This window comes from Pristiophorus japonicus, chromosome 11, assembly GCF_044704955.1.
Source record: "Pristiophorus japonicus isolate sPriJap1 chromosome 11, sPriJap1.hap1, whole genome shotgun sequence".
Lineage (NCBI taxonomy): Eukaryota > Metazoa > Chordata > Chondrichthyes > Pristiophoridae > Pristiophorus > Pristiophorus japonicus.
Genome location: NC_091987.1, coordinates 214,634,173 through 214,658,253, shown reverse-complemented (window position 1 = coordinate 214,658,253; position 24,081 = coordinate 214,634,173). Strand labels below are relative to the sequence as shown.

General features: G+C 50.3%; 1 protein-coding gene across 13 annotated transcripts in view; it reads left to right on the top strand.

Moving 5' to 3' along the window:
• The first annotated feature begins 1,062 nt into the window (after positions 1 to 1,062).
• Positions 1,063 to 24,081, top strand: part of phldb1b (pleckstrin homology-like domain, family B, member 1b) — a 475,105-nt gene continuing 452,086 nt past the window's right edge. For 6 of the 13 annotated variants that reach the window (XM_070894525.1, XM_070894517.1, XM_070894521.1 and 3 more), the window contains exon 1: positions 1,063 to 1,403. In XM_070894525.1, the coding sequence (XP_070750626.1) occupies positions 1,314 to 1,403 (90 nt within the window). In that variant the 5' untranslated portion in view covers positions 1,063 to 1,313. The remainder of the gene's footprint in view (positions 1,404 to 24,081) is intronic. The other 7 variants (XM_070894532.1, XM_070894523.1, XM_070894520.1 and 4 more) reach the window with 3 other exon arrangements.

The following is a 24,081-nucleotide window of genomic DNA, read 5'->3' as shown; positions in this document are numbered from 1 at the left end:
CTCGCAGCTTCATGTTCTCATTACAGGCCAGCTGTTTCACAAACTCAATAGTTCAAAGGCCCCCGGAAAGATTTTGTTAACGTCGTGAGTACGTTGTGCCCTTGTCCTCGTGGGCATACGGCTCAGCCCTTTTCTCTGAAGCTTTTATTAATATGTGCCAACTAACGGTTACACTGATCAGTTGCAAGTGCCTGAGGCTCAGCCACATTATAGTTACGACAAGTTGCATTAATACAGCACCTTTAATGTAGTAAAACGTCCCGAGGCACTTCACAGGCGAATAGTTCCACCAAATTTGACACCGAGCTGCATCATGAGATAGAAGGACGGGTCAAAGAGTGCGTCTTAAAGGAGGTAGAGAGGCGGAGAGGTTTGGGGAGGGAATTCCAGAGCTTGGGGCCCAGGCAACAGAAGGCACGGCCACCAATGGTGGGAGCGATTATAATCAGGGAAAGGCTCTAGAATTAGAGGAGTGCAGATACCTCGGGGGGGAGGGGAATGGGATGAGGGTGCGAGTTAGGACACGGGCAGCGGAGTTTTGGATGAGCTCAAGTTCACAGAGGGTGGAAGGCCGGCCAGGAGAGTGTTGAAATAGTCGAGTCTCAGCAGCTGGGAGGAGAAGCAGCACTTTGAGTTTATATCCCGAGTTATTGGGGTGGGGGAATTAAATACCCCTATTTTTGGGACGGTGCACAGGAGGAGAATCTTCCCTCGAATGGGCTGGAAGGAGTTAAGAGATTGCATTCCCAGCCCAGTCGAGTTTCTTTCCAACTCATTGTCCACAGTGTCCTGTTCCTGTCTCCTGTTCTCTGAAAATTCTCTCCAATACTGCAGAGGGAAGGAGGGGGAGCGAGAATGATTCATTTCTGTGCTCCAGTTGGACTCGGAGCTGTCCTTTTGTGATGTGGAGGCTGAAACCGAGTTCCAAAGTGGGAGATACAGTGCGGGTAGTGAGAGATGCTAACATCGGTCTGCGGAGCTGACAGGACGAGAGAGTGGGAGGTGAAATTCTAGGGCTAGTTCCAGAGGCGGTGCCTGCAGGAGCCAGGGACTGTTTGGTCCGCCTGCTTGATATTCTAAAGTGGATTGCATCGCCCTTGCAGTTGGAAAGGGCTTAAGGCACTTGCAAGCAGCCTCCGGTTTACTTTGTGTGTCGACTTTCCTGGGGCGTTTGCTCTGGGGCACGCGGGGAGGCATGAGGCTGTTGCTGCCGGTTAGTTGCCGTGGCACCAGTGAGAGGCAAGGGACGCGGCGAGGTGGCAAGGGTTGCTGGGCACCTGATTGGCCCCCAGCGAGAGTGATGGGCACACGAGATGGACAATAGACAACGCGCTCGAGCGGATTTCCCCGTGAGACTCACTACCGTCTTGCTGCCCAACACCAGCGTACAGGTCATCACCACGGTGAGTGAGGGAAGGCACCAGAAAACACTCGATTTTCAAAACTAAATCATTAGAAATAATTTCAAAGACGTGTTTCAGGGCAGGAAATATTCTCATCTGTTATCGCAAATTGGATAAGTACTTGAAGGGAAGTGATTTACAGGGTTGTGGGGAAAGAACAGGCGACTGGGTTTGAATGGGCTGGGTTTGTTTGCCTTGGAGTGGAGGAGGCTGAGTGGAGATCTCATTGAGGTGTATAAAATTATGGGTGGCCTGGATATAGTGGATGGAGGGGACCTGTTTCCCTTAGCAGAGGGGTCAACAACTAGGGGGCATAAATTTAAAGTAGTTTTTCAAAGGTTTAGAGGGGATTTGAGGGGAAATTTCTTCATGCAGAGGGTTGTGGGGGTCTGGAACTCACTCAAAGAATGGTAGAGGCAGAAAAACTCACCACATTTAAAGGGTACCTGGATGTGCACTTGAAGTGCCGTAACCTACAGGGTTACGGACCTAGAGCTGGAAAGTGGGATTAGGCTGGATAGCCTCTTGTTGGCCAGCATGGACACGATGGGCCGAAATGGCCTCCTTCCGTGCTGTAAACTTCTATCATTCAATGACTAATTGGACAGCTCTGCCCAAGAGCTGGCACAGCAATGATGGGCCGAATGGTTCATTTCTGTGCTATATCAGCCGTGGCTCAGTGGGCAGCACCCTTGCCTCTGAGCTAGAAGGTTGTGGGTTCAACCCCAACTCCAGGAACTTAAATTAGGCTGAGGGAGTGCCGCACTGTCGGAGTGGCAGTACTGAGGGAGTGCCACACTGTCAGAGGGTCTTTCGGATATGACGTTAAACCGAGGCCCCGTCTGCTCTCTCAGGTTGATGTAAAAGACCCATGACACTATTTTGAAGAAGAGCAGGAGAGTTCTCCCCGATATCCTGGGGCCAATATTTATCCCTCAATCAACATCACTAAAAACAGATTATTTGGTCATTATCACATTGCTTTTTGTGGGAGCTTGCTGTGCGCAAATTGGCTGCTGCGATTGCAACATTACAACAGTGACTACATTTCAAAAGTACTTCATTGGCTGTAAAGCCCTTTGATCGTCCGGTGGTTGTGAAAGGCGCTATATAAACGCAAGTATTTCTTTTGTTTGTTCTGTGTCAGTCTATGATATTTCTAAGCAAAGGAGGGAGACTCCCTTTCAGACTGAGTGGGATGAGGATAGGGGAGTCATGGTGTGATGGGACAGATTGGGACGGGTCTGGGTATAGAATGCTGCTGGTCGCGGTGTTTAGCTCGGTTGTGTGTCTCGATTGTGTAACGGCTTGGAGCCCTGCAATATCCCGTGATATTGTTACCTTCAGACTGGACTATTCCAATGCCCTCCTGGCTGGCATCCCACCTTCCACCCTCCGTAAACCTGATCTCATTCACAACTCTGCTGACCCTGTGTCCTAACTCGCATCAAGACCCGCTCACTCATCACTCCCTGTGCTCGCTGCCCGTGTCCTAACTCGCACCGAGTCCCGCTCACCCATCACCCCCTGTGCTCGCTGCCCGTGTCCTAACCCACACCGAGTCCCGCTCACCCATCACCCCCTGTGCTCGCTGACCCGTGTCCTAACTCGCACCAAGTCCCACTCACGCATCACCCCCTGTGCTCGCTGCCCGTGTCCTAACTCGCACCGAGTCCCGCTCACCCATCACCCCCTGTGCTCGCTGACCCGTGTCCTAACTCGCACCAAGTCCCACTCACGCATCACCCCCTGTGCTCGCTGCCCCGTGTCCTAACTCGCACCAAGTCCCGCTCACCCATCACCCCCTGTGCTCGCTGCCCCGTGTCCTAACTCACACCAAGTCCCGCTCACCCATCTCCCCCTGTGCTCGCTGCCCCGTGTCCTAACTCGCACCCAGTCCCGCTCACCCATCACCCCCTGTGCTCTCCGACCTACACTGGCACATTTTACTACATTAAAAGGCACCATGTAAATGTCAGTTGTTGTTGTTGCCCTGTGCTTGATGCAATTTGAAAGTTGATTCTGATTGGTTCATGAGGCTGTAGCAATTTACAGGGGGTGCCAACTTTATGAAATACCTTTTGAAAATATCGCAGTGTCATGGAAAAGTCAAACGGAAGCACCTTGTTGAGTTATTTGTGAGTAAAAGAACAATGAAAGCCAGCACTTGCATTTATCATCATCATCATCATAGGCAGTCCCTCGGAATCGAGGAAGACTTGCTTCCACTCTTGAAGTGAGTTCTTTGGTGACTGAGCAGTCCAATACAAGAGCCACAGACCCTGTCACAGGTGGGACAGACAGTCGTTGAGGGAAAGGGTGGGTGGGGAGTCTGGTTTGCCGCACACTCCTTCCGCTGCCTGCACTTGATTTCTGCATGCTCTCGGCGATGAGACTCGAGGTGCTCAACTTGCATTTCTATAGCGCCTTTCATGACCTCAGGACATCCTAAAGCGCTTTACAGCCAATTAAGTACTTTTGGAGTGTAGTCACTGTTGTAATGTAGCAAATGCAGCAGCCAATTTGCGCACAGCAAGCTCCCTCAAACAGCAATGTGATAATGACCAAATAACCTGTTTTTTTGTTATGTTAATTGAAGTATTGGCCAAGATACCGGGGAGAACTCCCTGCTCTTCATCAAAATACTGCTGTGGGATCAGTTATACCCACCTGAGAGAACAGACGGGGCCTCAGTTTAACGTCTCATCCAAAAGATGGCACCTCTGACAGTGCAATGCTCCCTCAGTACTGCCCCTCCGACAATGCAGCACTCCCTCAGTACTGCCCCTCCGACAGTGCAGCACTCCCTCAGTACTGCCCCTCCGACAGTGCAGCACTCCCTCAGTACTGCCCCTCCGACAGTGCAATGCTCCCTCAGTACTGCCCCTCCAACAGTGCAGCACTCCCTCAGTACTGCCCCTCCGACAGTGTGGCTCTCCCTGAGTACTGCACTGGGAGTGTCAGCCTGGATTTTTGTGCTCAAGTCTCTGGAGTGGGATTTGAACCCACAACCTTCTGACTCCGAGGCGAGTGTGCTGCCCACTGACTCACAGTGTACTAGTATGGTGACTACAATCGTGCACTCTGTCCTCGCCGAAACCAGAAACACTGCTCATATGTGTTTAACTAGACTGGAACCGAGTTGCAGTGGGTGATGCACTCAGATGACGTCAATGTCCCACACATGTAGGGATCACACCCACAACGTCACCATCCCGACATGATGAGGCCTCCCAGTCCTCGGCAACCTGCCACCCTCTGCAGTCTTTACAGCTGCAATGACACGGCATGGGACTCAGAAATTCCAAGTGCTCCCCTCCTTCCCCACCCATCCCAAATAAATCAACTCTCGGGACGAAGGTCACCTCACATTACACGCAGGATTTACACAGCTGCTGAAGGTTGGCGGGGAAGGTTGTTACAGTTCCAGCTGCATGTTTAATGAAGAGTTGCTTGACAATCTTGCTATTATGATGTTTGTGTTGTACGAGTGCGTTGGACTGTTTTGCATAAATATTTGCGCAATGTGCTGTAAAAGAATGGAGCACTTTTACGGAGTTGGGATCAGTTCGACATGCACAGTCGACATGCCGTGAATTCTGTTGATCCTGAGAAATTGAATGAATATTGAACAGTGAGGCCCGAATGAATAGCCCTTAGTCCTTGGCAGTAAAAGTGAGCATTCCAAACTTCAGCAAGTAGCAGCAACATTTCGGGCCGTCTCTGTACAGCGAGGATTGTGCTCGGGGGCAATTAATGCCTGAAAGGTGCCTGTGTGTGTGTGTGTGTGTGTTTGAGGGCTGCCTCTCGCTGTACAGCATCCATTTTACCGACTGCCCTTCTATGCATCCTGGAATTCTCTCCCTAAAAATCACTGCCCCGCTGTTCACTTTCTCCCCCTTCAAATTAAAAAAAAAAAGGCTTTTTTAAATCCATTCCCGGGCTGTGGGTGTCACTGGCAAGGCTGGCATTTATTGCCCATCCCCAATTGCCCTTGAGAAGGTGGTGGTGAGCCGCCTTCTTGAACCGCTGCAGTCCGTATGGTGAAGGTGCTCCCACAGTGCTGTTAGAGAGGGAGTTCCAGGACGATGAAGGAACGGCCGATATATTTCCAAGTCGGGATGGTGTGTGACTGGGAGGGGAACGTGGAGGTGGTGGTGTTCCCATGCGCCCGCTGCCCTTGTCCTTCTAGGTGGTAGAGGTCGTGGGTTTGGGAGGTGCTGCTGAAGAAGCCTTGGCGAGTTGCTGCAGTGCATCTTGTAGATGGTACACACTGCAGCCACGGTGCGCCGGTGGTGGAGGGAGTGAGTGTTGAAGGTGGTGGGTGGGGAGCCGATCAAGTGGCTGCTTTGTCCTGGATGGTGTCGAGCTTCTCGAGTGTTATTGGAGCTGCACTCATCCAGGCAAGTGGGGAGTATTCCATCACATTCCTGACTTGTGCCTTGTAGACGGTGGAAAGGCTTTGGGGAGTCAGGAGGTGAGACACTCGCCGCAGAATACCCAGCCTCTGACCCACTCTTGTTGCCACTTGCGTTTCTATAGCTCCTGTCATGTCCCTTAACCAATCCCACGTATCTGGTCATTACCTTATTGCTGTTTGTGGGAGCTTGCTATGCGCAAATTGACTGCTGCGCTCCTCCACATTACAACAGTGACTACACTTTAACAAAAGTACTTCATTGGCTGTAAAATACTTTTGGATGCTCTTAGGTCGTGAAAGGCGCTATAGAAATGCATGTTCTTTCTTCTTTCAGTCTCTTGGTACCAGTATAATAAGTATGGCTCACAGCACAGCTGGTGAAAAAGGACACGAGAGAAAGTTCACAGTTCATCTGTGGAACGTCCGTGGCATTGTTTTGCGAAGATGTTTTGAAGGACAGTGAATATCTGAACAGCGACGGTGTTCCTGGCAAAGCCCATCAAAATATACATGAATGATTTATTTTGTGCTTTGGACACATTATCAAGTGTAATCAGGAAGGCAAATGAAAGGTTGGCCTTTATTGCAAGGGGGGTGGAGTATAAAGATGGGGAAATCCTGCTACAACTGTACAGGGCATTGGTGAGACCACACTTGGAGTACTGCGTGCAGTTTTGGTCTCCTTTATTTAAGGAGGGATATACAGTATAATGTCCCGAATCCGAAATTCCGACAACCGGAATTGTCCGAACATTTTTGAGGCGGCCAAGATGGCAAAGAAACCGGTAAAAAAATGCAGCGGCGGGAATCAGCGAGTGGAGAAGCGGAGGGCGGCAAGGTCTGAAATCCGGCAAAACCCAAAACCCGGCACGGACTTAGTCCTGAGAATTCCGGATTTCAGGCGTTGTACCTGTACTTGCATCAGAGGCAGTTCAGAGAAGGCAGCTGAGACCTTAAACAATTATTTTGCTTCGGTCTTCACAGCGAAAGACACAAAAACCATGCCAAAAATTGCTGGTCATGGGAATGTGGGAAGGGAGGACCTTGAGACAATCACTATCACTAGGGGGGTAGTGCTGGACAGGCTAATGGATCTCAAGGTAGACAAGTCCCCCGGTCCTGATGAAATGCATCCCAGGGTATTAAAAGAGATGGCGGAAGTTATAGCAGATGCATTCGTTATAATCTACCAAAATTCTCTGGACTCTGGGGAGGTACCATTGGATTGGAGAGCAGCTAATGTAACGCCTCGGTTTAAAAAAGGGGGCAGACAAAAGGCAGGTAACTATAGGCCGGTTAGTTTAACATCTGTATTGGGGAAAATGCTTGAAGCTATCATTAAGGAAGAAATAGCGGGACATCTAGATAGGAATAGTGCAATCAAGCAGACGCAACATGGATTCATGAAGGGGAAATCATGTTTAACTAATTTACTGGAATTCTTTGAGGATATAACGAGCATGGTGGATAGAGATGTACCGATGGATGTGGTGTATTTAGATTTCCAAAAGGCATTCGATAAGGTGCCACACAAAAGGTTACTGCAGAAGATAAAGGTACGCGGAGTCAGAGGAAATGTATTAGCATGGATAGAGAATTGGCTGGCGAACAGAAAGCAGAGAGTCGGGATAAATGGATCCTTTTCGCGTTGGAAATCGGTGGTTAGTGGTGTGCCACAGGGATCGGTGCTGGGACCACAACTGTTTACAATAGACATAGATGACCTGGGAGAGGGGACAGAGTGTAGTGACACATTTGCAGATGACACAAAGATTAGTGGGAAAGCGGGTTGTGTAGAGGACACAGAGGGGCTGCAAAGAGATTTAGATAGGTTAAGCGAATGGGCTAAGGTTTGGCAGATGGAATACAATGTCGGAAAATGTGAGGTCATCCAGCTTGGGGAAAAAAAACAGTAAAAGGGAATATTATTTGAATGGGGAGAAATTACAACATGCTGCGGTGCAGAGGGACCTGGGGGTCCTTGTGCATGATCCCAAAAAGTTAGTTTGCAGGTGCAGCAGGTAATCAGGAAGGCGAATGGAATGTTGGCCTTCATTGCGAGAGGGATGGAGTACAAAAGCAGGGAGGTCCTGCTGCAACTGTATAGGGTACTGGTAGGCCGCACCTGGAGTACTGCGTGCAGTTTTGGTCACCTTACTTAAGGAAGGATATACTAGCTTTGGAGGGGGTACAGAGACGATTCACTAGGCTGATTCCGGAGATGAGGGAGTTACCTTATGATGATAGATTGAGTAGACTGGGTCTTTACTCGTTGGAGTTCAGAAGGATGAGGGGTGATCTTATAGAAACATTTAAAATCATGAAAGGGATAGACAAGATAGAGGCGGAGAGGTTGTTTCCACTGGTCGGGGAGACTAGAACTAGGGGGCACAGCCTTAAAATACGGGGGAGCCAATTTAAAACCGAGTTGAGAAGGAATTTCTTCTCCCAGAGGGTTGTGAATCTGTGGAATTCTCTGCCCAAGGAAGCAGTTGAGGCTAGCTCATTGAATGTATTCAAGTCACAGATAGATAGATTTTTAACCAATAAGGGAATTAAGGGTTACGGGGAGAGGGCGGGTAAGTGGAGCTGAGTCCACGGCCAGATCAGCCATGATCTTGTTGAATGGCGGAGCAGGCTCGAGGGGCTAGATGGCCTACTCCTGTTCCTAATTCTTATGTTCTTATGTTCTTATGTAAGGTTCACGAGGTTGATTCCTGAGATGAACGGGTTGTCTTATGAAGAAAGGTTGAGCAGGTTGGGCCTGTACTCATTGGAGTTTAGAAGAATGAAAGGTGATCTTATTGAAATGTATAAGATTCTGAGAGGGCTCGACAAGGTAGATGGGAGAGGATGTTTCCCCTCATGGGGGAATCTAGAACTAGGGGGCATAGTTTCAGAATAAGGGGCCGCCCATTTAAAATGAAGATGAGGAGGAATTTCTTCTCTGAGGGTCATGAATCTTTGTAATTCTCTGCCCCAGAGAGCTGTAGAGGCTGGGTCATTGAATATAATTTAAGGTGGAGATAGACAGATTTTTGAGCGATAAGAGAGGGAAGGGTTATGGGGAGCGGGCGGGGAAGTGGAGCTGAGTCCATGATCGGATCAGCCATGACCTTATTGAATGGCGGAGCAGGCTCGAGGGGCCGAATGGCCGACTCCTGCTCCTATTTCTTATGTTCTTATGTAAGAGTAGATAGGGAGAAAATGAATTCCAGTGACAGGAGGTTCGGTAACCAGATGACACAGATTTAAAGTGATTGGCAAAAAATCCGTGGATGAGATGAGAAGATATTTCTTTCCGCAGTGTGTTGTTGTGATCAGGAAAGGCTGTGCGACCAGCTTTTAACAGTCACTTTCAACAGGCAATTGGATAAACACTTGAAAAATAAAAATGCAGGGCTGTGGGGAAAGAGCAGGGGCAGTGGGACTAACTGGATCGCTCTGTCACAGAGCCGGCACAGGCTCGATGGGCCGAATGGCCTCCTGTGCTGTATGATTCGGTGATGCGTACCAATACACAGGACTTTTAATACATTGTATTTGTGTGAAAATAACAAATAATAATCAGATGTCTTCACACTTCAAGTGGGTGAAATTCCTGTCACTTTAACATTCAATCTGCGAGCTATCAGCGTTACTGACAGGAGCTATTTCACTCCTCAGTTTATATTGTGTTACCAGCTTTAAAAATAATCAAGATCATGTTTCTGAGATTAATCACCCTTGGAAATCGAGCAAGCTGGTGCTAATTTGAAGATTGAACAGGCTAGGGTTTATCTCTAGAAAAGAGAAGGCTGAAGAGAGAACTAATTGAGGTCTTAAAAATTAAGAAGGTGTTTGATAGGGTAGTGGTAGAGAAGATGTTTTAGATGAGTGGGAGTTGAGCTCATTGAAACGTACAAGATTCTGAGGGGGATTGACAGGGTAGATGATGGGAGGATGTTTCCCCCTGGCTAGAGGGTCTAGAACCAGGGGTCACAGTCTCAGGATGAGGGGTCAGCCATTTAAGACTGAGATGAGGTGAAATTTCTTCACTCAGAGGGTGGTGAATCTTTGGAATTCTTTACCCCAGAGAGCTGTGGAGGCTCAGTCTTTGAGTAAATTCATGGCTGAGGTCGATAGATTTTTTGGACTCTAGGGGAATCGAGGGATATGGGGATCGGGCAGGAAAGTGGAGTTGAGATCGAAGATCAGCCATGATCTCATTGAATGGCGGAGCAGGCTCGAGGGGCCGAATGGCCGACTCCTGCTCCTAATTCTTATGTTCTTATATTGATGGCCTCTAATTTTGGTCTCTCAAAACATAAGACAGTCACTAATAAATCCAATGGGGAATTCAGGAGAAACCTCTTTACCCAGAGAGCGGAGAGAATGTGGAACTCGTTGTCACAGGGAGGGGTCGAGGCGAATAGTATCGATGCATTTAAGGGGAAGCTGGATAAACACATGAGGGAGAAAGAAGGAGGATATGTTGATGAGAGGGAGATGGAGAGGGGTGGGAGGGGGCTGGTGTGGAGCATAAACCCCGGCACGGAGCTGGGGCATAAACCCCGGCACGGAGCCGTGGGCCGAATGGACGGTTTCTGTGTCTGTAAATTCAGTGTAACGCTATATCATTTTCTGCAGTGCACAAACTGCTTCATGTATCGGAGACGCAAAGAGATGAAACACCTCCCTCAGGGTGTGTTGGCGGAGCTCTGTGAGGCTGGCCAATTCTGAGCTCGCTCCTATCCAACAGGAAGTTCCACAGTTTGGGAGCCAGAGATTGCCGGCAGCTGGCAGAGGTACGGCTCACGGTGGTTCAGCTTCACGGGTGCTGTTAACGCGAGTGGTACTCCGCTGTAGTGGAGCGATCCCAATAATCTTCGCACCATGTCTGGCATACAGAGCAAGGGTCCATCACCCTCCATACTTCCCTGTTTCTGGAGCCCGTGCTTTGTGCTTTGGTGTCAGTCCATCAGTCCTGGCTCAGTGGGTAGCACTCTCGCCCGAGAGGCAGAAGTTTGGGGTCTCAGACCCATGCCAGAGACTTGAGCTGACATTCCCAGTGCAATACTGTTCCACTGCACTGTCGGAGGGGCAGTACTGAGGGAGTGCCGCACTGTCGGAGGGGCAGTACTGAGGGAGTGCTGCACTGTCGGAGGGGCAGTACTGAGGGAGTGCTGCACTGTCGGAGGGGCAGTACTGAGGGAGTGCTGCACTGTCGGAGGGGCAGTACTGAGGGAGTGCTGCACTGTCGGAGGGGCAGTACTGAGGGAGTGCTGCACTCTCGGAGGGTGGTACTGAGGGAGCACTGCACTGTCGGAGGGGCGGTACTGAGGGAGTGCCGCATTGTCGAAGGGGCAGTACTGAGGGAGTGCTGCACTGTCGGAGGGGCAGTACTGAGGGAGTGCTGCACTGTCGGAGGGGCAGTACCGAGGGAGTGCTGCACTGTTGGAGGGGCAGTACCGAGGGAGTGCTGCACTGTTGGAGGGGCAGTACTGAGGGAGTGCTGCACTGACGGAGGGGCAGTACTGAGGGAGTGCTGCACTGTCGGAGGGGCAGTACTGAGGGAGCGCCGCACTGTCGGAGGGGCAGTACTGAGGCAGCGCCGCACTGTTGGAGGGGCAGTACTGAGGGAGTGCTGCGCTGTTGGAGGGGCAGTATTGAGGGAGTGCCGCATTGTCGGAGGGGCAGTACTGAGGGAATGCCGCACTGTCGGAGGGGCAGTACTGAGTGAGTGCCGCACTGTCGGAGGGGCAGTACTGAGTGAGTGCCGCACTGTCAGAGGTGCTGTTTTTTAGATGAGACGTTAAACCGAGGCCCCATCTGCTCTTTTCAGTGGATGTAAAAGATCCCATGATGCTGTTTCGAAGAATAGCAGGGAAGTTAAGCCCCGGGGTCCTGTGCCAATATTTATCCCTCAACCAACATCACTAAAAACAAATTATCTGGTCATTATCACACTGCTGTTTGTGGGACCTTGCTGTGCATAAATTAGCTGCCACATTTAACCCCTCATTCGAAAGCTGGCACCTCTGACAGTAATGAATTGAGATGTCAGCTGAGATTAAATGAACTGAAGAACATGAGCAGAAGTAGGCCATTTGGCCCCTCGAGCCTGCTCCGTCATTCAATAAGATGTGATCAAGTGGGACTGGAGTGGGACTTGAACTCACAACCTTCTGACTCTGAGCCGGGAGTGCTGCCCACTGAGGCAATGATTATCCTACCCCACCCCCGTCAAGTGCCTCTTGAATGGATTGGAGTTTTTTTGCCACTTTGGCAGGAAGACCACTCCAGGTTGTGATGGTCAGTTTGCACGAAGAAGGGTTCCCGACATAGCCCTGTAGAGTCCCAGGACATTCTGTGTGATTGTGGCGTTCCTTATCAGGCCCCTGCGAGCTCAGTAAACTCTGCCCTCCTGGTGATTGGAGCTGTGATCTGACCAGTCCACGCAGCTCAGTGCCACACCACTTATTGTATCCTGACCCATGCAGCCTGTCATGTACTTTATAACAACAACTTCCATTTATTTGGCATCTTTAACGTAGTAAAATATCCCAAAGTGTTACACAGGAGCAATTGTCAAACAAAATCTGGCAGCGAGCCACATAAGGAAACATTAGGACAGGTTAGCGAAAGCTTGGTCAAGGAGTGTCTTAAAGGAGGGGAGAGAGGTGGAGAGGTTTAGGGAGGGAGTTCCAGAGCTTAGGGCCCCAGGCAGCTGAAGGCACGGCCGCCAATGGTGGAGCGGTTAAAATCGGGGGATGTGCAAGATGCCAAAATTGGAGAAACGCAGAGATCTCGGGGGGTTGTGGGGTTGGAGAAGGTTACAGAGAGAGGGAGGGGCGAGGGCTATGGAAGGATTTGATCACCAGGATGAGAATTTTGAAATCGAGGCGTTGCCAGACTGGGAGCCAATGTCGGTCAGCGAGCACGGGTGATGGGTGAGCATGTCTTGATGCGAGTTAGGACACGGGGCAGTGAGCACAGGAGGTGATGGGTGAGCACGTCTTGATGCGAGTTAGGACACGGGGCAGTGAGCACAGGGGGTGATGGGTGATCTTGACTCGGTGCGAGTTAGGACACGGGACAGTGAGCACAGAGGGTGATGGGTGATCTTGACTCGGTGCGAGTTAGGACACGGGGCTAGAAAGATACCCTTTTCTCTGGAGTTTCAGTGCAATTGGTTAGCCAGCGTGCAACTGCAGGAGGGTATGTGTGTGATTGAGTGATTCGAGCAGTCTACACCAAAGCTATTAGTCAGAGCTATTTCCAGGCAAACAAGCCCCTTTTTATACAATGAATGTCACAAGGGACATTGGACACATGCTTTGCAGCAGTTTCCTCTGAAGTCTGAAAGAGGTCCTTCATTTAGCAAGGATCAGGGAATGCCAGAAATTTGCCACTTTAAACTGCCAAGCTAAATTACTAACAGCAAGCTTCTCCAGGCTCTGACAAACACGGGAAGCTGTGAAATTTGTAACAGTCAAAGATTTAAAATGCTGTAGGTGGGCCGTTCACTGATGATTCAGCCCCTCACTCTGCGTGTTTCTTCTTGGGCAGTCCCTCGGAATCGAGGGTGACTTGCTTCCACACTAAAAATGAGTTCTCAGGTGACTGAAGAGTCCTATGGGGGACCTGCAGTCTCTGTCACAGGTGGGGCAGACGGTGGTTGGAGGGACGGCTGGGTGGGGTGTTTGGGGTTGTCGTGCGCTCCTTCCGCTGTCAACGCTTGGCTTCCGTGTGCTCCCGACGAAGAGGCTCGAGGTGTTCGGCGCCTTCCCGGATACACTTCGGGCGGTCTTGGGCCGGGGACTCCCAGGTGTCGGTGGGGATGTTGCACTTTATCAGGGAGGCTTTGAGGGTGTCCTTGTAACGTTTCCTCTGCCCACCTGGGGCTCGCTTGCCGTGTCGGAGCTCCAAGTAGAGCGCTTGCTTTGGGAGTCTCGTGTCGGCCATCTGTTTGTTTAAAATGAGATCTTACGCTGCACCTCAGAACCATCTCTCAGCACAACACTTACGATGGATTGTACAGGCTGTTGTTGTGCAGGCAGTTATCTTTGTGCACAGCAAGATTCCACGATGCAATGATTGATCGGTTAATCAGTTCTTGGTGACGTTGGAACCCTCAGCTGTTCCAACCATCAGCATTTCCTCAGTATCGCCCCGGAGTGTCAGGTTCAGTTCAATGCTCAAGTCCTGGAGTGCGGTTTGACATATTTGTTAACTTATTAACAAATTCTGTAGAATCTTACAGCACAGAAGGAGGCCATTCGGCCCATCGAGCCTGTGCTGGCTCTGTGAGAGAACTTTCCGATTAGTCACACTCCCCCCGCTCTTTCCCCACAGCCCGGCACATTTTTTACCGTTTCATTTATTTCTCCAATTCCCCGTTTGAAAGTCACTGTTGAATCTGCTCCCACCGCCCTTTCAGGCAGTGCGTTCCCGATTGTAACTCGCTGCGTAAAACAATCTCCCCATCTCCCCCTGGGGCTCTTTTGCCGATTATCTTGTGTCCTCCAGTTACCGACCCAGTGCCAGTGGAAACATTTTCTTTTCATTTACTCTCACCAAAAAAACCCTTATAAATTTGATCATCTTTATTAAATCTCCTCTTAACCTTCTCTGCTCTAAAGAGAACAACCCTAGTTTCTCCAGTCTCTCTTCGTAACTGAAGTCCCTCATCTCTAAAATCATTGCTTCTGTATATTGGTAAAAAAAATATTACTTGCAGTAATAGCCTGGTTTTCCTTTGTATAGTTTGCACTGTCTTTCAGAACTTGGGGCAGGGAGTCCCTGAGTTTGTATTTGTAACATGTCACCAAGTTTGTGTCGGTATTTGCAAGGCGGGGTTACAGTGTTTATTAATTAATACAAGGGGTTACAGTGCTTATGTTCATATATGCACGGGGTTACAGGGTTTATGTTAATATATGCACAGGGTTACAGGGTTTATGTTGATACATGCACGGGGTTACAGGGTTTATGTTAATATATGCACAGGGTTACAGGGTTTATGTTAATATATGCACTGGGTTACAGGGTTTATGTTGATACATGCACGGGGTTACAGGGTTTATGTTAATATAGGCACGGGGTTACAGGGTTTATGTTAATATATGCACGGGGTTACAGAGTTTATGTTAATATATGCACGGGGTTACAGGGTTTATGTTGATACATGCACGGGGTTACAGGGTTTATGTTAATATATGCACGGGGTTACAGGGTTTATGTTGATACATGCACGGGGTTACAGGGTTTATGTTAATATATACACGGGGTTACAGGGTTTATGTTAATATATGCACGGGGTTACAGGGTTTATGTTAATATATGCACGGGGTTACAGAGTTTATGTTAATATATGCACGGGGTTACAGGGTTTATGTTGATACATGCACGGGGTTACAGGGTTTATGTTGATACATGCACGGGGTTACAGGGTTTATGTTAATATATGCACGGGGTTACAGAGTTTATGTTAATATATGCACGGGGTTACAGGGTTTATGTTGATACATGCACGGGGTTACAGGGTTTATGTTCCCTGTAATTTTCCCTCTGTGTGCAGGCTGTTTAACTGGCTGCGCAGGCCAATCTTTGCGGATACGTGGTTATTACCACTGATACGCGGGTGAGTGGCCCCCGTGGGGCCTCCAGACCGCTGTGCAGCCGTGCAGCTTAACGAGAACGCCGGTTACCGGGTTTATGTTAATGTATACGAGGCGGAATCTGCAGCAACACCCCCAGGGGAAATCTTCCCGTCGAGCAGCGCCCTGTAGTTCCCGCGCAGCCGTCTGTTACACAAGGAATGCGCCATATTCTGACTGGGCTGCGCATCCCCTTAAAGGGGCCACGCATCCAAAATGCAATTAAAGGGACCATTGCCCAGGAGTGAGTCAATATCTGCAAGGAGTCCCTGGGTGGGTCTGTTTAAAAAATCATTGCTTTACCCTCAACAAGAACTCACATCCCCATAAGTGCCTTGAACATAAATAAATTGTCCCAAGAGATTTCCAAAATTATATATACGGAAAACAGACTGAGCCAGGAAGGGAGAGATTAGGAGAGGTGATAGGAAGCGATGGACTAGTCATGTATATAATTTGACACAGCGTTTATAAATTTACTTTGTATTTAGAGAAGCCAGTCGGAGTCCTTGATTTAACCAAAACATTGTATTCATGCGTTCCAAATTTCAAGCCGATTACAGTGGCTTTTTAGCAAACACTTGTGAGCATTCATTGTTTCTTAACACGGCCAATCTCTGGGACTTTACCCAGGAATATTGTGGTTTCAATCATTTAAAGTAACCGCTTTAATTTAAGCATCATTATCATAGTCAGTCCCTTGGAATCGAGGAAGACTTGCTTCCACTCTAAAAGTGAGTTCTCAGGTGACTGAACAGTCCAATACGGGAATTACAGTCTCTGTCACAGGTGGGGCAGACAGTGGTTGAGGGAAGGGTTGGGTGGGGAGTCTGGTTTGCCGCACGCTCCTTCCGCTGCCTGCGCTTGATTTCTGCACGCTCTCGGCGACGAGACTCGAGGTGCTCAGCACTCTCCCAGATGCTTTCTCCACTTAGGGCGATCTTTGGCCAGGGACTCCCAGGTGTCGGTGGGGTTGTTGCACTTTATCAAGGAGGCTTTGAGGGTGTCCTTGAAACGTTTCCTCTGCCCACCTTTGGCTCGTTTGCCGTGAAGGAGTTCTGAGTAGCGTGCTTGCTTTGGGAGTCCCGTGTCAAGCATGCGAACAATGTGGCCTGCCCAATGGAGCTGATCGGGTGTGGTCAGTGCTTGGATGCTGAGGATTTTGGCCTGAGCGAGGACGCTAACGTTGGTGCGTCTGTCCTCCCAGGGGATTTGCAGTATCTTGCGGAGACATCGCGTGTGTCTATCATACTAATACGGTAACTATTGGATCTTGTTGTAGTGATTGTTCATTCAGGGAATTTATGTAAACAGTTTATTTAAATATGGTTGAGGGAAATGAATCGTTAGTTGCAATGATTGCGGCAGAAAGCGGTGAACCAGGGCAGGGCAGAGTTATTCTGAATGGGATAGATCCCAGGCTGGAGCTGATTTTAACCGACCTGAGGTGAGGCCCCCACTGGGGGTCACGAAACCTGATCTCGCACAGCTCCTGGCACTTTAGGAGCAATTATCGCCCCACCTCAGGGTGCAACTCGCGCTGTTAAAGGCGCATGTCGTGCAAGAGCCAGCTCTCTCTGGCTTGGCTGCGATGCTGCATGTGGTCGAATAGCTGCTGAGGTTCACCTGCCTTGAGGTATCGCTGGCCGACATGCTTCCGGAATCTTGCCATCGCAAGGAGCCAACTACCTTGGGTGCGGAGGGAAGCACAGGAATCAGGAGAAGCAACTGCAACAAGCCATAAGGATCTAAAACCATAGATGGGGTGCCTTTAGTTCGTGGAGTTGCCAGTTCACATTTCCTGAGAGCATGACCTTGGGACAATTAGCATTCACCCCCTGTGCTCACTGCCCCGTGTCCTAACTCGCACCGAGTCCCGCTCACCCATCACCCCCTGTGCTCTCTGACCCGCGTCCTAACTCGCACCGAGTCCCGCACACCCATCACCCCCCTGTGCTCTCTGACCCGTGTCCTAACTCGCACCGAGTCCCGCTCACCCATCACCCCCTGTGCTCTCTGACCCGTGTCCTAACTCGCACCGAGTCCCGCTCACCCATCACCCCCTGTGCTCTCTGACCCGCGTCCTAACTCGCACCGAGTGCCGCTCACCCATCACCCCCTGTGCTCGCTGCCCTGTGTCCTAACTCGCACCGAGTCCCGCTCACCCATCACCCCCTGTGCTCGCTGACCTACATTGGCTCCCGGTCCGGCAACGCCTCGATTTCAAAATTCTCCTCTTTGTTTTCAAATTCCTCCATGGCCTCACCCCTCCCTATCTCTGTAACCTCCTCCAACCCTACAATCCTCTGAGATCTCTGTGCTCCTCCAATTCTGTCCTCTCGCGCATCCTTCTGTTGCCTGGGCCCCAAGCTCTGGAACTCCCTCCCTAAACCTCTCCGCCTCTCTACCTCTCTCTCCTCCTTTTAAAGTGCTCCTTAAAACCTACCTCTTTGACCAAGCTTTTGGTCACCTGTCCTAATGGGTCCTTATGTGCCTCGGTCTCACTCCTGTGAAGCGCCTCGGGATGTTTTGACTGCGTTGAAGGTGCTATATATAAATGCAAGTTGTCATTGTTATGTATGCATGCCAATAATGTACTGATGTACTGTAACGCTAGACCTGCATGTACCTTCACCCTGTATATGCCATACCTGTACACCAGAGGGTGCTGTTGTTTGAGACCTAAGGGCCACCTGTACACTTGATGTTCTCACTCTCGGAGCTGCAATAAAGGACTACAGTCTGTACAGTTCAAGTGCCATACCCGTGCCTCGTGGAGTCATTAACAGAGTGCCTACATACACAATAGTCGTTGTTCCTTTTTTTATGGACTGATTGGACTGTAGAGGGTTCCTGATGGCGGAACTTGTTTGTGTCTTTAGTTTGTTTTGTTTTTATTTGTGACCCCTGGCCTCCGGCTGTGATGAGGACATTGCGGACAGGAATGTTCCAACAATGGTGTTTACTTCGGGTTGCAATCTGTGTACACGAAGGTAGTTTCCCGTCCAATCGACAAGATAATGTGAGCGAGGCGTGATGGTAAAGAAGCAGCCCTTCCTAATCAGGCCTGTGAGCAAAGATATTATTAGCGTATCTCCCTCCAGAACAGCACCACTGGAGAGACAGCTTTTTAATAGCTTTGCTGCGTAAACTGAGATCTGTGTAACCTACTCCCAAAGTGCAGTGGGATTACCAAAGGAACGAAATGCCCCATTAACGGGGAACGGAGATGTGGAACAAACGTGTTGTGTTCAAGGCAACCCCCTGACACCCGTATGAAAAACCCTTGCCCATTCATAAAAAAAGAATCTTCAGATCTCATAGCTGTTTGTGGGAGCTTGCTGTGCGCAAATTGGCTGCTGCGTTTCCTACATTACAACAGTGACTGTACTTCAAAATGTAATTCATTGGCTGTAAAGCGCTTTGGGACATCCTGAGTTCATGAAAGGCGCTATGTAAATGCAAGTTTTTTTTAATGGCTTGATACAGATTAGCAAGGGTACCTAGGATCTTCGGATGAGATGTTAAACTGAGGTCCCGCCTGCTCTCTCAGGTGGATGTAAAAGAGCCCATGGCACTATTTCGAAGAGGAGAAGGGGAGTTATCCCCGGTGTCCTGGCCAATATTTATCCCTAAATCAACATAACAGAAACAGATTATCTGGTCATTATCACATTGCTGTTTGTGGGAGCTTGCTGTGCGCAAATTGAGCTGCCGCGTTTCCTACATTGCAACAGTGACTACACTCCAAAAAGTACTTCCTTGGCTGTAAAGCGCTTTGGGACGTCCTGAGATGCACAACATCCCCACCGACACCTGGGAGTCCCTGGCCAAAGACCGCCCTAAGTGGAGGAAGTGCATCCGGGAGGGCGCTGAGCACCTCGAGTCTCGTCGCCGAGAGCATGCAGGAACCAAGCGCAGGCTGCGGAAGGAGCGTGCGGCAAACCAGACTCCCCACCCACCCCTTTCCTCCAACCACTGTCTGTCCCACCTGTGACAGAGACTGTAATTCCTGTATTGGACTGTTCAGTCACCTGAGAACTCACTTTTAGAGTGGAAGCAAGTCTTCCTCGATTCCGAGGGACTGCCTATGATGATGATGATGATGGATAAATGCAAGTTATTTCTCTCTCTCTCCCACCCCCTTTCCCCCTGAAGGCTCCCAATGTCACCAACCATTTCTCCAGCTTAGCCAGGACAAACTAACCGATTCCCAGGCTTCTGCTGGTGCCACTCCGTAAGCGTCTGTTGCCCGGGAGATTTAGCATTCACTGCTCCAACTTCCCCAACTCACTTTAGTCTTTTTGAAGAGCAGTAACGAGAAGCTTCCCTTTCACGTCTCCCTCCCTCCCCTCCTCTACGCGTTGACCCCTGGATCGGGTCAGCTCCGACGGTCATTGTCCCTTGTTCTTGTGCGATCCTGGGCCATGGGGGCCGTCACAGCCAAGCCGGAGGCTGACCTCATCCCACAAAGCAGCAGTCACTGGATCTCAGTCAGGAGCAGGAACCATGGCTGACTTTCCCCCCCCTCCCCTCTCCAGTTACCCCAAGCTGTGGGCCGTGCAGTCCTTCCCTCCCCTGCGTCCCCTCCCATCCCCACCTGAGCATTCAGGCTCAGCCGTCACACCTCCCCAACACACAGCTGATCAAAAGAAACCATCTCGGCATACCAATGCACAAAGCACACTTGGATGGTAACCGAGCGGCAGGGCAGAGGGATTTGCAGAGCCTGTACAAACATATCCAACAGGGATTTCAGGACAGGAGGGGACAACATTAGTGGAGGTGGGGGTTGTTGTGTCCTTAGATGCACTAGTGATGACTCCACGAGGCAATGTGTTGGACTTGAACTGTAGTGACCTTCGTCCTTTATTAGTTAACTCCAGAGTGAGGATCACACCTGGTGGCCTGCCTTTTATACTAGGCCAGGCACACCTGTACAGGTAACCTACGAGTCTCCCACTGCTGTGCCCTCTGGTGGCACACCTTGTGACAGTACCAACAGTCGCCGTGTAGGATACATGACAGGGTTGAGGGTAAGAATCTGAAGGAAATGAAGCAATATGCAACATAGAACAATATTCATGTTGAAAACACAACTTAGTGTTTTAACAGTGGCTGTTTTACCACTGGGCCCACCGCTCCGTGCCGGGGTTTATGCCCCACCGCTCTTTGCCGGGGTTTATGCCCCACGGTCCGTGCCGGGGTTTATGCCCCACCGCTCTGTGCCGGGGTTTATGCCCCATCGCTCCGTGCCGGGGTTTATGTCCCACCGCTCCGTGCCGGGGTTTATGCCCCACGGGTCCGTGCCGGGGTTTATGCCCCACCGCTCCGTGCCGGGGTTTATGCCCCACGGTCCGTGCCGGGGTTTTTGCCCCATGGGTCCGTGCCGGGGTTTATGCCCCACGGTCCGTGCCGGGGTTTATGCCCCACGGTCCGTGCCGGGGTTTATGTCCCACCGCTCCGTGCCGGGGTTTATGCCCCATGGGTCCGTGCCGGGGTTTATGCCCCACCGCTCCGTGCCGGGGTTTATGCCCCATGGGTCCGTGCCGGGGTTTATGTCCCACCGCTCTGTGCCGGGGTTTATGCCCCACCGCTCCGTGCCGGGGTTTATGCCCCACCGCTCCGTGCCGGGGTTTATGCCCCACCGCTCTGTGCCGGGGTTTATGCCCCACCGCTCCGTGCCGGGGTTTATGCCCCACCGCTCCGTGCCGGGGTTTATACCCCACGGCTCCGTGCCGGGGTTTATGCCCCACCGCTCCGTGCCGGGGTTTATGCTCCACACCAGCCCCCTCCCACCCCTCTCCATCTCCCCCCATCACCATATCCTTCTATTCCTTTCTCCCTCATGTGTTTATCCAGCTTCCCCTTAAATACATCGATACTATTCGCCTCAACCCCTCCCTGTGGCAGCGAGTTCCACATTCTCACCCCTCTCTGGGTAAAGAAGTTTCTCCTGAATTCCCCATTGGATTTATTAGTGACTATCTTATATTGATGGCCCCTAGTTCTGGTCTCTCTCACAAGTGAAAACTTCTCTACGTCTATCGAACCCTTTCATAATTATAAGGACATCCGTCAGATCACCCCCTCTGGTCTTCTCTGTTCGAATGGACAGAGCCCCAGTCTGTTCAGTGACATTACCAAATTTTCCTGTTTATTTTCCCTGCAATTTAACGGGCTATTTCCATGGAATTTTCTTTCTGTTTACTCATTATCCCGCTTCCTTCCCGTGTTATCCTGTAACGGGCCCAGCGAGTGGAACTTGCAGGTTTGTTTGATGGGCCAAGTCCCCATGGGCTGGTTACGTATCCTGCCTGCTCTGTTTTATACATCCTGTGAGATTCCAGTGTAAAGGGAACCGCACTCACCATTCAGGCAGCTCGTCTTATCCACAAACAGCTTCCAATTAAGGTCGAGGGGATGCACCTGGCCCCTGTTTTTAAAAAAATTCGTTCTGCGCATCGCTGGCAAGGCCGGCATTTATTGCCCGTCCCTAATTGCCCCTGGAGAAGGTGATGGTGAGCTGCCTTGAACCGCTGCAGTCCATGTGGTGAAGGTGCTCCCATAGTGCTGACTTTGTCGTAGTGGTTTTTGGTACAACTGAGTGTCTCGCTGGGCCATTTCAGAGGGGCACTTAAGAGTCAACCACATTGCTGTGGGTCTGGAGTCACATACAGGCCACACCGGGTAAGGGCGGCAGATTTCCTTCCCGAAAGGACATTAGCGAACCAGATTAGTTTTTGCGATAATCCAGTAGTTTCATGGTCGCGAGCTTTTTAATTCCAGATTTATTTAATTAACTGAATTTAAATTTCCCAGTTGCTGTGGTGGGATTTGAACATTCTCTCCTCAGATCATTGGTCGAGGCCTCTGGGTTACTGGTCCCGTAACATAACCACTATACTACCGTACCCCTGCTAATTGATTAACTTAAATAAATAAAAGGCAAGTCCCCCTGTGGTCTCACTCAAAAACGGCCATTCGTCATGGGTGGTGGGTTAGGGCAAAATCCTGGAACCTCCCTAACAGCACTGTGGGAGCACCTTCACCACACGGACTGCAGCGGTTCAAGAAGGCGGCTCACCACCACCTTCTCGAGGGGCGATCAGGGATGGGCAATAAATGCCGGCGACGCCCAGATCCCGTGAACGGATTTTTAAATTTTCAAAATATTAGGCTGAGGTTGGGATCATATTTGGCTGTGACACCGGCCAAGGTGAAATAGTCTACTGACTGTCTAGGAGCCTATTTTCTATGTTTCTATGAGCCACCACCCATGACGAATGGCCGTTTTTTGAGTGAGACCACAGGGGGCAACCAGTGACCTTGGATCAATCGCACAGCAAGAGCCCAGCACCTTCCCGGGAGGACGGACAGAATAAATACAAGCAGGCATAATGCAATGTTGTCATTACGTCGTCCTGGTTGGTGAGTTTTGCCGACACCCCTTCCGCGAAATGAGGCTCGCTTCAGCTGCTAATTGCCCATGTGCCTGTATCACTGAGGCTCTGAGACCAGGGTGGTTTCAGGCAATGTCCCAGCCTGTCTGTGGGCCCGTCCCCATCACTGGCCGTCTATTTTTGGAGCTAAATTTCAGGCCAGTGGCCCAGTAATCAGAGCAGACTGACTGGCTGCTTCCTGAAGGCTCCGCACAGAAGCAAAGCCTTTCCATTCATTATTTATTTTGTTGCAGCCACGAAGACGGCATGCTATAACTAACCTGTCAGAGACGCTCTCAGTGGGGCTTGGTTGCCAGCTCCAAGCAGCGATCCAGCCTCCATTATTTTTTGAGTTCAAAAGTCTCCGACTATCCCAGCTTGGGCCAATAATAGACTCTGCGGCTCTGGGCGGGAGAAAGACTTGCATTTATATCACGCCTTTCATATCCTCAGAAGGTGATGGTGCACTGACTTCTTGAACCACTGCAGACCGTGTGGTTCTTGTTACACTTTGTGGTGGTTTGATATTACCGAGTGTCCTGTTAAGGCCAATAAGAGGCAGCTAAGAGTTAACCATGTTGGAGTGGGACTGGGGTCACATGGACCGGGTAAGGACATTAGTCAAACCAGTTGGATTTTTTTTAACGACCATCCAACAGCTTCATATTTGCCAGTTTTTTTTAATTTCCAACTATTTTAAACTGAGTTCAATTTCTCAAACTGCCCTGTCGGGATTTGAACTTTCAGTCTCCAGATTATTAGACCAGCAGAAGAAAGAAAGACATGCATCGATATAGTACTCTTCACGACCACCGGACGTCTGCAAGCACTTTACAGCCAACCAAGTACTTTTGGAGTGTAGTCGCTGTTGTAATGTGGGGAAACTCCCATGCTCCTCTTCGAAATAGTGCCATGGGATCTTTTACATCCACACGAGAGCAGACGGGCCCTTGGTTTAAAGTCTCATCCGAAAGACGGCACCTCCAACAGTGTAGCACTCCTTCAATACTGTCCCTCCGACAGTGCAGTGCTCCCTCAGTACTGCTCCTGCGACAGTGCAGAATTCCTCAGTACTGCCCCTCCAACAGTGCGGCGCTCCCTCAGTACTGCCCCTCCGACAGTGCGGCGCTCCCTCAGTACTGCCCCTCCGACAGTGCGGCGCTCCCTCAGTACTG